This window comes from Poecilia reticulata, linkage group LG14 (genome assembly GCF_000633615.1).
Source record: "Poecilia reticulata strain Guanapo linkage group LG14, Guppy_female_1.0+MT, whole genome shotgun sequence".
NCBI lineage: Eukaryota > Metazoa > Chordata > Actinopteri > Cyprinodontiformes > Poeciliidae > Poecilia > Poecilia reticulata.
In genome coordinates, this window is record NC_024344.1 from 16,162,974 (window position 1) to 16,177,453 (window position 14,480).

At 39.2% G+C, this 14,480-nt stretch overlaps 1 protein-coding gene across 6 annotated transcripts in view; it reads left to right on the forward strand.

The window, feature by feature from the left end:
- The window catches only part of specc1 (sperm antigen with calponin homology and coiled-coil domains 1), a 91,478-nt gene that overhangs the window by 42,530 nt on the left and 34,468 nt on the right, over window positions 1–14,480 (forward strand). For all 6 annotated transcript variants that reach the window (XM_017308625.1, XM_008428054.2, XM_008428055.1 and 3 more), the window contains 7 exons: window positions 326–533; window positions 2,025–2,098; window positions 5,678–5,853; window positions 11,396–11,574; window positions 12,516–12,616; window positions 12,718–12,793; window positions 13,558–13,702. In XM_017308625.1, the coding sequence (XP_017164114.1) occupies window positions 326–533; window positions 2,025–2,098; window positions 5,678–5,853; window positions 11,396–11,574; window positions 12,516–12,616; window positions 12,718–12,793; window positions 13,558–13,702 (959 nt within the window). The remainder of the gene's footprint in view (window positions 1–325; window positions 534–2,024; window positions 2,099–5,677; window positions 5,854–11,395; window positions 11,575–12,515; window positions 12,617–12,717; window positions 12,794–13,557; window positions 13,703–14,480) is intronic.

The following is a 14,480-nucleotide window of genomic DNA, read 5'->3' on the forward strand; positions in this document are numbered from 1 at the left end:
GGCGTCAGCTGTGGGAACGTCCCAAGTGGCTACATCATCTACTGGTTTTAGCATCCTGTCCTCATAGAGATGTGCCTCCCAGACAACCACAATAATCCTCCTCTGACTTCAATAGTCGTAGCAAATAAGATGGTTTTTGTTCTGTTTAGACTTTAATTTGACATGGAAGTGAGAAAGACGAAAGTGATCTTGAGTAACCTTTGAACGTATTTAGAAACGGCAACACCACAAAATGACCTAGAGCGACTTCAGATGCAGTACATTCAGTACATTGCACAAGCTCACATAAACACACAAACTTCATAAACATTGTGTCCATACACAGGTGGAGTCCACATGCCAGCAGGTCCAGGAAAAGGCTGAGAAGAGAGAGCAGGAGCTGAGCGACCGGGTGACGTCCCTGGAGGAAGCTGGAGTTCAAGCGGAGAACCAAGTGAAGGAAATGAAGGAGACCATCTTTGAGCTGGAGGACCAGGTGGAGCAGCAGAGGGCGGTCAACTGTCACACCAACCAGGCGGTCCTGGACATGGAAAGTATGTACCGATCGCAGGTTTTTTAGTTATGCACTGTTGCGTGGCGTCTTAACCGAAGCTAGCATCAAAATAAAACAAGAAAATGAGAGACTATATATTAGGGCTGGGCATTTGTCATGTTGTTTATTATTTATCGCAATAGATTTCTCAGTATAATGAAATTTTTGTCACAAAAAATTCTAATTAAGGACATTTTAAACCTTCCAAATTAACCATAGTGCAGCTTAGTGATGCAAATCACACTTTTTGTGGTCATTTTTGTTTTAATATTGAGATTAACTTAAAACCTGGTGAGTAAAATGATTCACAGGAAATTATTAGCGTTCTACCTTTTGATTTATTTTTTTTTTTTTACTTTAAAATGATCTGTGATTTTGTCTGTGAAAATGTCTCCATAATTTGTAGAAAGTGCCAGTGCTTGCAGACCAGGTTTGCTCCATTCTAGACTTACACAAAATCAATTAGTGGGCCACATATTGCCTACTAAGCAGCACTCTGGTGACCCCTGATATAGATGAAGCAAAATGCATTTTTTTTTTAACTTTTTTTTAAAAGTTTATGTAGCTGGCATAAACAGTAATTGGCATAACAGTTTACAGTATAATGATTAATTACTTTTGTTGATGGTCCCCATCTCTGGATTTTTCTTCATATTTTATAATCAACTGATCATCTTGGGTTAAGTTACATGCTCAACAGTTTATAAAGGGCTCCATCTAATGTAATGGTTATTAGCTGAAACAATCAGAAAGCTGATCAGATGAATCCCCTTCAAACGTTTCTCATGCTGAAGTGAGTGAATCTTCAGCAGGGTAGACAGAGTGACTGCATAGTGTAACATGACATAATCTAGGATCATAACCACGACACTTGGTAGCATTTGCATGCCATTTGTTGCACTGGAGCGCATGGTTGGGGTATGTGGTGTTTGTAAGACGCTTTGCTCATGTCACGGAAAATTTCAACATAGTAAAACTATATTCCAAGTTCCACCATTAAAATGTAAGGCCTATGCACAATACAGCGATGGGGATATGAACATTATAAATACTTTGAAAATAGCCATGAAGAAAATCTCTCCACAGTCCCTACAAAAGCTGAAGGTTTGCACATCCATAAGTGCAGGATTTACTGCAGGGCTGTAGGATTATTTAAGCTCAGTCTGCCCAGACCGATTCCCAGGAGGACTTTTTAAACATCCAAGGGAGTGTAAAGGGGAGCCCATCTAACGTTGATTAAAAAAACGTTAATGTTACTGCTGTAAATCAGGGCAAGTTATATTGGCTTGATAATATTATTGAAGCGACCGAGACGTACTTCAAGAATAGTTCTGCTATTGGACGTTTTATTTTTAGAAGAGTTGGCTGCCGTTTCTCTAACATAATCAAACTGTTCACACACTATAGTGGTGACTGCTACTACAGGACGTATGTTTAGTTTGTTACGCTGGGTTTATTTTTACTTTTAAATATCTGAACTTTGCTGTTGCAGATCTTGTCAAAAAGATTGAGGAGCAGAAGGGCGAAGCAGAGCGACAGCTGAAGGTTTTGAATCGACAGATGAAGGTAAGAAATCTGTGACATGGCGTTCTGCTTGGGCTCAAAAGTTCAACTAATTATTGCTGCTTCAGTTTGGATCCGTTTGGATATAAAATATTTCACCGTATTTCTATAAAAACTGCTATTTTTGGAAATTCAAATGTGCTACATTTGAATTTCTGTCGCCCCCGGCCGATCGAAAGGGAGTTGCGTTCTGATCCCCGAACCTGGAGCGGCGGAGATCGGCGCCTACCTAAAAGTGGGAATCAACCAAACCATTCAGACTTCTTTAGGAAATATGTATTTTTACAATTATCAGATAATAGTAAGGTATGCAGAATTCTTTGTTGAGTTTATATATGTGCCAACAAATCATAAATATCATCTCAGAGTAAATGGGTCATATCTGATATTCACCTCAGTGCATTTGGTCAGTTAGATGAACTGACACCTGACAAGATGCCAAAGGTCCCTGGAAGTGAAGGAAACGGTGTGAGAATAGAAAAGACAGAGGGGTGAGAAAAAATTGGGTTAATCAAAACTCATGCTGTCACAGTCGCATGTTTTTCTTACATCATTTAACCCGCAAAACATTTTAGGTCTTAATGTTTTGCGTAAATATCAGATGGATAAAATAGTTCGAAACTGACACAATTTTTTGGAAATCAATATTCCAAAGAAACACTGTTTTTGGTGTCACTTGGAGGTCAGGATGATTTCTTTGGCTTGTTTTTTCCTCTCTTGTCTTCATGCCAAAATAAATCTTTCCACTGAGCTCTGGTCAGATAGCATTGTGCCACATGTTAGCAGAGTTTTCCAATTCCTTTTCTAAGTTTAGGTGGTGAGTATTACTGTTTCTGAAAAAGTTGACTTGTTGACTTTATTTTGAGATGCAACAATGAGAGATTTAGTTAAGTTTGTCAGAACCAGTGCACATTTTACCTGATTTCTAATGTTGAAGAAGCAGAATTAACAACGTTGACTTTTTTTTTTCTAGCCTTCCTGCCATGAGCGAGCAGAAGGCTTACCTTGTGGGAGAGAGATTAATGTTAAACAACAGATAAAATGATACAAAGTTGACATTACGAGTTGCTTTTAATCTCCTGCTAGCATAGTTAACATTAGTGATGTTTCAGTCTCCATGTGAAATCCCAAGAAGATGTAAATCCTAACATCCCAACTGAAATGTCCAAAAATCTGTCAACATTTCCAAATCTATCATACTCCATAACAGAGGGGGGTTAAAAGTTTAAAAGAATTGAACAGAACAACATTTCTGTAACATGTTCAGCCTTCCTGGAACCCGCTAAAGCCAGCTATAACGCAACATCCCAGTAGACGGTTTGAACTCATGTCTGCTTTTCATGCCCAAAAACATCTGCAAAAGGAAGAAGGTCAGTGTGACACAAATTACCAACCTTTAGCAGCCTGAGCGGCTAACGAGCCGATCTTGATAAAACATGGGCTCCATGTGTGGAGACAAAATAATCGCATGCAGTTTATTATCGAATGGATCTTGCCGATCAACTGCAAACTGATAGAGACTAAAGTATTGCAAAATGTCATAATGTAACTTCATTCTGTGGTTTATAGTACTTTTAAACAGTTCAAGAAATGTGGAATAATGTTGGTGTTTCTAAGGTTAGTAGCCCGGTCTGGACTCTTGTCATATCAGAGCGCAACATTAATATCTGTCCCATAACACGTGTCAGGCACTATAACAGAGCAATGTTTCCAAATGAAACTTTAAATGTAACCTTTCTTGGCTCAGAACCATCACAGAGTGGAAATGTGGATAGTGGTCCAACAAATGAGTACCATTATTATTATTATTATTATTATTTTAAATAAATGAACCTAGTTTAGGACTTAGGACCATAAAGGAAAGTAAGTGTTCAGTCCAAGTCCAAACATTTGGGCTGTGTGATGATATGAGGTTGTATTGTTGTTGCACTTGGCAAAATTGTTGAGATTTATTGCAGAAAATTCATGGACAGATTAATCCCAGATGTTTACTGGAAGTTCTTTAGGCAGTTGAATGTAGAGAGATGGGTTTTTGTTTTGTCTTTTTTATAACTTATTCTGACAGTTATAAATATAAAATATGATTTTTTTTTTTTTTAAAAACAGAAGTTTTATTTCTTATTTTGAGAAAGCACCATGAAAAGCTTATCAACTTTGCTTTAACTAGAAAAGCAACAATTAGAAATTATTTGGTCAGTTTTCAGTCACCAGCAACCTTATGATTTGATTTTAGCCCATTCTTATTTCTCTTTAAAAAGTATAGCAATGTACTTTTAAAGGACGGCAAATAGTCTGTTTCTCTACTTTGTGTGATAACATAATTCTAGTAATATTTCAAAACAAAAATAAAATGCCACTGCTGACATTTTAAACTGTATTTAAGCATATTGCATCAGCATTTTGTGTAGTTAGCACAGCGGACATGTTTAAAATGACAGAGCTGACATTTTAAACTGTTTTTAAACGTCTTGTATAAATTGGCATTTTGCATGATTAGCATAGTTAGCATAGTGTGATAGCAGACCCTTAGGTTAGCTGTTGGATTTCCTTAAGAGTCCTAACTATTTCTTAGGCAGCCAAGTTTCTTCTTTTGTTGTTCAGAAACAACAAAAAACAAGCTGAGTCTGTCAGCGAATGTAAGTCCGTAAATCCACCACATGCTATTGGCTAATGTTAGCTTACAAGGTGTCCCTTGCAGATTGAACTGAGCTATTTGCTAGAATAAACCAGACCAAGTTTTACTTTGCAGGTTGTAGCAGCTTCATAGAAAGTACAGTTTATTTTCTAGAAGCCTCCTAAATGTTTTCTGTGTTCATTTTTAGACCGTAGCCTAAGTTCCTCAATCGCTGATCAGAAAAATGTTAGATTCTTCTGATCAGAGTCAGTTTAGAAGAAAATCGACCCATTCTGGTCGCCAGCTATTTTGTCAGCACAGCTTTTTATTTTAAAACGCGATGTGAAATTGCAACAACAGCTAAAGGTTAGCTTTTTGTCTTATGGAAAGTGTTTCGTACCTAAACTACAAGCAAATGAAACAAACATAAACATATACAGCATTGCTGTTTCCAGATTGGAAGAATCATTGCTTTTTATATTGTCATCTTTAATGTCAGATGTGGTGTTATGTGGATGGGACAATCATTTATGATTCCTGCAAAAAGATCCAGACAGAATCCTGATTGATCTTTCATGCACAATTCATGATAAAATCCCAAAGGATTTATAAAACTGTTTAATCAGCCAAGCATGGCAGCCTCAGTCCTTTAAAATCCTGAGATTCATCTCTTTTCCAGATTGTTTAAAATAGTCTTGGCAGCTGCACGTAAGCCGACCTTTATCAGAGAGAATTTTTTTATCCATTTAGGGACTTTAAAGAATCATTGATACTATTTTTAACATACTGTTAATAAGCAACATCCTTTTATTTATTTTTAGGCTTCAGTTTTGGAGCGCTTACTAGCGATCTGTGACTATCGAATGTTTTTTTTTTTATTTGCCCCTGTGTTGTTTTTTTTTTTTTTTTTTTGCATAAATTAGCTGCTGTGTCTCAACCTGTGCGGATCCATGTGTTTATGTATTTAGGAGGAGAGAGAGGAGTGGCGGCGCTTTCAGGCAGACCTCCAGACAGCGGTGGTGGTGGCCAACGACATCAAAGTGGAAGCTCAGCAGGAGCTGCGCACTCTCAGGAGGCAGCTGCAGGAGGAGCAGGACCGCAACGCGAAGCTTTCTGCAGACCTGCAGGCCATGCAGGGAGTCAGGTACTACCCACCGTTTCCATCCCCCTTACCCCCACCCAGCCATCTCCTTCCAAACCCCCTCAGGCACCAGGCTGCAGCTCCTTTCTCTCTGAACGTACCAGGATGTGACATACCTACCAGAGTCCTGCCAGATCTCCGCGCAGCAACAATCTTTAGACAAGTGGCCCAAATGATCCCGACTCGAAACAAACTCTTGCTCAAGAGGTTCCCAAATTTCCTGTTTGATCCTCAGAGAGGATATGTTTTCATCGGAGGCATAATTAAGAGCTTCGGTGTTCGTGTTCCTGGGATTTGGCAGACTCTGTAGGTCAATGAGCCATCTCCTGCAGTTTTATTTTCCCTCTGTATTTTTACTCCTCTCAAAGCTGCTGCCCTTTCTGTTTCCCTCTTCAACATGTATTATGTATGACCTGTGGCAAACATTTGGACTTCACACTCGAAACACTTACATGTGAAGAAGTCATTGCAGTTTTATTATAGGCATATTTAAACTGCCAAATTAATTTACCTTTTCACATTTTGTCACACTAAACCCAAAAAATGTATCTTATTTGGTGTCATGTGTCAAACTCAAGGTCCACGGGCCAAATCTGGGCCGCCATAGCCATTTATATGGCCCTCAAGACCCAAATAAATAGAACTTCAAGATAAGTCGGGTGCTTAGATGTTACTTATTTAGTCAAATCAGTTTTTATTTATATATTTCAAAATTACGTGAGTGTGAAAAGAATTCCAATATTTGATTTTATGAAGTACTCATTGAATACAGAGAAAGCTATACTACTTTTAGTACTTCAATAGATCATTTTATTGCACTTTAATTGATTCTGCCACAACCGGCTCTTTGAGGACATCCATGATCTTGGTGTGGCCTAAAATGGAAATGACTTTGACACCTACTGCATAAATGTGAATGAATATGATTTATTTTTTCCTACGCTTAAAAATCTGAAAAAAACTTTTTTTTTCTGTATTTATACTAAGATTAAACAACATTTCAGTGGACTTTATTTATGAATTAGATACTTTTGAAGGCAGTTGGTTGGACAAAGAGTACTGCAGTAAAGTAGAATACATACCACATTTTGCATATTTTTATAAAATATTTCAAAACTGTTCCGTTGTCCTTTCACTTAAAAATGACGAGCTACTTCTTGCTGGTCTAGCTTACCAAATCCCATTTAAATATGTTGAAGTTGTTGTAGTGTGACAAACGGTGAAAAGGTACTAAAATAGTTCTTAAATATTAAAAATGAGGATTTATGAGGGTTTATGTGTGTTTTAGCAAAAGAGTCCTGAAAATCCAAATGATCAAAACTTAATGGTGGTTTGTTAAATTATCATCACTCCAGATGAAATACTTCTTTATTATTTTAAGTACTTTAGCATGTTCAAAATGATAAAAAAAAAAAAAAAGCCAATTTCATTAGCACGAGATACGGAGCAGTACCCGTGTATTTAGTTTCTGGTATTAGACCACGTCTCAATCATCAAACTCTCCCCAAGAAAAGCCGTTGTGCTGCGTCCGCTCCCCTCCTCCATCAGCTGATGTCTCTGTTAAAGACGTCCGTCTGACGAGCCTGAAGCCCAGGTGAGTTCTCAGCCAGCCTGCCGCTCCCCGCCTCGTGTGCTGCCGACGCTCACTGACCTTCCTCTCTGTGTTTGGCTTCATGCTGCTTCTTCAGCCTGTCTGACTCTGTCTGCTTCTCCATACGCTGGCTGACTGCACCTTCAGGGCTACCATTCCCTCCCAGTTTGCTCTCTAAACCTGTGGATCAGTTAGATTGTATCTGGTGCCACCTGCTGTTGTTTTCGATGAATAACACTCCTACTTTTTTTTTGATGGAAAAAGCAGGATGATGATGATGATGGCTGCACTGGCATGACTTGGACTGAACTCATGCTGTTTTTAACGACACAGATACATATCCAGATACATATCCATAGCATCTCCATCACGGGGTGATCTGGCTGTATGAGTGACTGTTTTAATCTTATGAGGTGTGCATGGAAAAGTTGAGGGAAAATATGCCCAGAGGTCTGGCTTTTTAAAATGACATGAAGAAGCAATCGTGTTGTTTTTTTGTTTGTTTTTTAAAGTAGACTTTCTACATCATTCATTTTTAATTTTCTTATCTTTTTCTTTTTAGAATCAGCACTGGAGCCACTTTTGACACCAAGACGGCAGTGGAAGGACACTAGAGTGACCCTCATCTCAGCATCATGTGAAGACAGTGTTATTGTTGCACTTCCATTTTGTGGAAACCAGCTTTGTTTTGAGTCACTGTGCAGAAGGACGTTCTGGCCTTCACGGCTTCATTTCTCCCTATATGGCTAAAATATTTTGGGGGACTTCTTAAATGAGAGTAGTCTATTTTATTTTCTCACTGAATGTTCTCGTTTTGTCTGGACTGTTGGATTCTTGTGTTGTGGATGACTTTTTAACTGAAATCTTTTGTGCCTTTGCGAAATTGAAGATGGAACGGCCTGGTGTGTAACAAATGCTGAATGTCTTAGGTTTGGCAGAGCTAAGGATTTCTATCACTGAATTTGCAGCATTGGAAAATGGCTAAATCTTGCTTTTAAATGCAAAAGCAAGGAGACAAAATATTTTTTTAAAAATCAATTTTGTAATATTTCCACATCCCTTTAGAAAAAATATAGAAGCACTGCTGTTGGAGGATGTTCAGTCTGTTGTTTTGCCTTTTGAGAGCAAAATAGAAAACATTATGCATTACATGCAGTATTAACACAAAGTTGTTTAAATGAACCATTCACTGCTGGAATGGTTCATTCCTGGTAGCACATGTAAAACACTTTACATAGTATTAGCTTGTGATATGAATTCCAGGAATTAACCATTGCATGCGTTACGTTTTGGAGCAGATTAACTGTGACGTAGCAGCTCATCTCTCTGAAGAGAGAATCAGTGCAGCTGTGGTCAGCTTTCTGCCAAGGGCTGCAGGTTTACGCCGACAGTGTAAAACACCGGAACTACCGTATTTTTCGGACTATAAGCCGCTACTTTTCCCCCATACTTTGAACCATGCGGTTTATAGCCCGATGCGGCTTTTCTGTGGATTATTCTTCAACCGCCAGGGGGCGCTTTAGCAGGAAGTGAATCATTGTAAGTCAAAATTGGAAATCAAAGAAGAAAGTGCTAATTTTCATTTAGAACAAGCACATGCTAGCAGCAGGCGTGACGGAGAAATGTTTTCAAACTCATATGATGCAGCTTTAAAGGTGAAGGCTATCGATCTGGCAGTACAGGAGGGAAATAGAGCCGCTGCACATTAACTCGGCATGAACTTGACTATGGTTCAGCGTTGGAGACGCAGAACTGCATCCTTAAAATTTATTAGGACGCAGCCCTCAACAGTCCTCTGCTGTCCTCTTCTTATGTACATTTCCAGTTAGTTTTGTTGTTGTTGTTTTTAAAATAAAATAAAAATTGTAGGTGCGGCTTATAGTATGGTGCGCTCTATAGTCCGGAAAATATGTTATAATATAACATCATAATATTAGCTTGTGATGTGAATTTTATTCTTCTTTTGAATAAAAACAAAAAAGTAAGTTCGGGTGTGGCTATTGGTGTTTTGACTGCATTACCAAAATCCAAAAGTTTGTACTTTTAAAACTATAAAGTACCAGAATGTGGAAATATTTACAAGCAAAGAGGAATAATCAGCCAGTCTGAGTCTTTTGAAATGGCTGGATATTTATATTTGAGTCCATCTGAACCAGAACCTCAAGGTTCTCCTTTGCAGAGTGAAGCTGTAAACAGCATAGAGTTGACCACATCTGCTCACGTCCCGCCCACCATAGTGATGAACAGAGCGTGTCATGGAAATCTTCACTACCTGGGGTAATACAGAGCTGCACATTAACCAGTCTGAGCGCGACTTGCTAGTGGAAAATAACCTTAATTTGCAGAATTAAAGTTGTGCAGTAATTTGTTTTAGAAATCCAAATTACAGGGTAATCCAATAGTTTTCATAAATCTTCATCAGGATAAAAAATGTCAAAACTATTTGGTGTAATTCTTAGTGATCATGGTTTTGCAGCAAAAAAAAAAAAAAAAATCAGACTGAACATCCTCCATCCAGGAGCCTTAAGGATCTCTTGGGGTTTTTTTGTTGTTTTTTTTTGGTGCTCATATCTTGTTACTGTTTTTGTATAAAATACGTCACTGACAACTTCTTTTGTTGGTCTTTCTTCTGCTATTCAAATGGAGTGCAGTTAATTTTTTAGCCGTAAGATGGCGCTGTGGCTCACATATTGACACTTAATTGGGCATCTCAGCTTCGAGGTCTCCCATGTTTTACAGTTGTGTATTTTTTTTTTGTTGGTAGAATTATTTTTACATGCAGATGTCATGATTTCCATGCTGCCAATATATTAGCTGTAACTGTTAACGCCGTACTTCTGGACCAATCGAATTGTCTTAAAATCTAAATTTAAAGTCATAGACCAATAAAACTGTGTTCCCGAAATATTTACATCACTTTCAAATATTTATATTCTATACTCCCTCTTTTTTTGCAAAATCAGATTTTAATATATTAACCACACGGACCTTTTCTAACCTTTAGCAGTTTCCGATAAATTACAAGCTTTACGTGTTTATATGTAAATATTTTCCTCGCCTTTGGTTTAAACTCTTGGAGAGCATCACATACCAGAGTTGTAGAATCATACTGACAGTGTGTGAAACATGAGGTCCTTTCTACAACCCAACTTTAAAAAGCCATCTCATCCAAGCCGAGTGAACGGTACTGGTGCTCAAGTAAGTTAGGTAATATAACAAAAGGTGAAATGTTTGGAAAAATCTTTTTATGAGGCCGAGCATTCCTGTTCATATTGTGATAATTTATTTTGCCGAGGAAGGACTTGGCTGTTTTTTTTTTTGTTGTTTTTTTTTCTGTATGTGAAGTTTTATGTAAATGTCTGACTGTTGTTCATTAGGTGAATAAATAAACAAAATGTATCCAGCCCCATGGCTTTTATTTACACAGTAGACTGGTCTGTAGACTCATTATGGTGGCAGCATCATAATGTGGGGTTTCTTCACTGATCAGAATCGGTGAGAATATGGGGAGGAGGGTTTTGTATACAGGACGGCCCAGATGAAAACCCGTAAAGTCTGAACTAATGTAAGTGACAGCTGATCAGTCACAGTACTCGGATCCAAATCCAAGTTGGAATCTGTGAAAGATTATTGTCTTCAGATGATCTCCATCCAGTCTGACTGAGCTCAAGTTATTTATTTTTTTGCAAAGAATTAAGTATTTTTCTTATTCTTATTTGTAAAAATAAATAAAAACATGGAGGATTTGCAAGTTTTCAGGTGTTTGAAAGCTCATATGAGCTCATCAGTAAATTTAGAACACTTTATCTCAGAGCTTTCATTCATCATCATGATGCATCAGGACTAACATGGAAGATTTTGGATCAGAAACGGACTGCATCCCCCTCCCACCACCATAAGCAATATGTTTTTGCTCGAGTCCATGCAAGCAATTGTGTTTCTTGTGTCTGCCAGGTCCCAAGGTGATGACGGGCGAGCGTTGGACTCCGACGGCGGTGGCCAATGGTGCGGCATTTCCGTGATCCCCGGCACGTCACCCGCCGACGCCAGCGAAGATGCCAGCGAAGATGCCAGCTCAGAGCCCGGAGCGACCGTCAAATCCCTCATTAAGTCCTTTGACACCGTTGGACCGAGTGAGCACCGAGCACACGCAGACTCACACAGTGGCCGGGCCTGGCGTCCCGTCACATCGGTGTAGCTGTAGAGGAGAACAGCTGACCAGCAGCTGTGGTCTCCAGCGTTCATGTCTGTCGTTTCTCAGCTCGTCAGGCCTTTGCTGACTCCTGGCAGGCCGCATGGCTGCAGGGATGGGGGACGGGAGCGGAGGGCATTCTGGTGTTAGTCAGGAAAATCATTTGACAGAGATCAACATGAGATGAGCTGCAAGATCGGGACTGATGAGCTGTTTTAGTAAAAGTTTTTTTAGATGGTTTCTCATGGGATTCAGCATTTAAACACAAATCTGGAAAGTGTGGCATGCATTTGTATTCAAATATTTTGTATAACTCCCCCTTTAGCTGCACATGTACTAGGGTGTTTTTACCAGCTTCGCACTTTTACAGATCTGAATTTATGGCCACTTTTATTTGCAAAAATATCCTTAAATGTCTTAATGTAGGTCAAAGTAATAAAGTCTGTGATCATCTGACTGGAGGACCTCGTGCACCACATGGCCGGTGGCAAACTCAGAAATTGGACTTTAATGTTTACTTTGAACTTATTACTTTTTTTATAGATCTCGCACTAAAAAGTCTGGTTAAATACACGGCGTGACAAATACAGAAGCAGTCCTGTCTGCAGCTCTCTTGGTCCCAAGCAAATTTTCTGGGGTTTTACCGGTCCCAGTTTTTGGAGTCAGTGGTGCTCCTTTACATGTGCAAAACTTATGGTATTATTTTCTAACGTAACTCTGCTTTAAACGTCTCCACATCTTTCTCCCTGATCTGTTCTTTAGTCTTAATGTTGCTCTTTATTCACCGTTTTACTGTTTATATACCAAACGTAAGCTGCGACACCACAGCCTTAATGAAACACATAAAAACACACACTCTGACATTGATCGTGGATGTTACAGATGGACCATGTCACACGGTTCCGGTGCTTCCCACCCCTAGAAGCCCTCTGAGTGGGATCCCTGTGCGCAGTGCACCAGCTGCGGCCGTCTCCCCCATCCAGGTACCTAAAACTTCAGCCTGCATCAAAAAATCACATGTAGGATTTGGTGGAGGGGAGCTTGGTGTTGACTTTTTTTTTTTTTTTGTCTTTCTTTTTTTTAGAGACATTCCTACATTATGCCACTATCAAAGACGCTGGAAAAAAGAATAAATCACGCTGAGTTCGCTCATCCTCGTGGTATGTAACACTCGGTCCAAATCTTATTTGATCTGCTGTACCGTATTCGATCGGTTGTTGCATGGCATAACGATCTGGTTCTCTACAAAAAATATGGAATTGAGGCTCCTGTTCACTTTTGCTGTAACAATTCTGGATAAAATCTTCTCCCATAAGCCAGAAATCTAATATCAATCATCAATATTTCGACACAGCCAGCTTCTTCAGCAGTGACCTTCCGCTAAAGGCTCTGACCAAGCCAGGATTGCACTTTGACCTTGCACTGGTCTGTGGGAGGAAGCCGGTCAGAGTGAAGGAGGACATGCAAACAGCAAGCAGAAATCCAGTCAGCCAGCTCTGTCCTCACCCAGAGAGCCGACCATCAGATTTTGTTGTGTCCTGGTGAAATTTACATGTTCATTCAAATTCCTTTGGCTCTCACGCTCGATCAAATGTTCACCTTAACGGCAAAGTTCTGCTGATTCAACATCCTCAATGAGAAGTACAATGAATACAGACAATCAAACAATCGACTTCTGCCGGTTTCTTACCGACTTTCGCCACTTCCTTCTAGAAAAAAACATGTTTAATTTAAATGCAACTCTGAAAATGCTCTTAAATGTGTCACGGTTGATTTGTTTCTAAAGCCTCCCCTGAGGAGCCGCTGTAGGAACATAGTTTCCTGGCTGGAAGCAAACATTTCCAGGATACGCTCTGTTTTTCGACTCTTTTGTCACATTCTTCTGCATCCACATCCGTCTCTTCGCGTCCTTTTGATTCCGCAGATAAGTTGTCAGGTTTTGGCGAGGACCTGAAACCAAACAGCCTGATGAGGAAGAGCCCTTCGCTGGAGAGTGTAATCAAAAGCCCCATTTCCCTCAGCAGCCGCACCGCATCGTTCAGCTACAGCCGAGGAAGCAGCAAACTCAGGTATCGTCATTTGGATCTAAAGATGAGCTTGGAGACGCAGGAACAGCGTGATTACCAGGAAAGCATTAAAACAAATTCGGCTTTTCTCACTTTAAACGTGTTTGAAACATTCAACTTGATTCCACTTATTTGGTAGTGATAGTTTTTTTTTTGTTGTTGTTTTTTTTATAAACACCAGCACCAAATTTATTGGCATCCCAACATTCCTGTAAAGATAAATTACTTTTTTTTAAAATTCCTTCTTTCCTTTTAAAGTGGATCAAAGTTCCAAACAACTTACATTCGTGACTTTCTTGGATCTAAATGTCATGTGACGCTTTGGCCTTTTTCTCTTTAACCACCCTTCAAATTTTAAAAGACGTCCAAACACGCCACTTATAGACGAGAGAGATGCGTACTTGTGGAAAAGGCTTAAAGAAAATGGTGACCTTCTTAAAGTAACAATTAAATGTCTAAAATAGCTGCAACTGTACCAATAGGTTTTGGATAACGACTCAGACGAGAATATTTTTGCAAAGACAGATGCTCCAAGATCTCTGCAGGCGCCGCGCTGATCGAATGTCATCACTGAAATATTTGTTCCTGTTCGTCAGATAAATTAAAAGTAATTCCTTCCTACTGGGATTCCCCCTCCGTCCCCCCAACAGAATGAATGTTACATTTTCAAATAAAAAAAATAAGTTCAGTGGAATAAAATATACTTTTTTTAAAAAAGTTTTTTGCCAATAATTGTGAGAGATGCTGCTAAGCTAAGCTTAAACTGTGAAAGCAGTGTAAT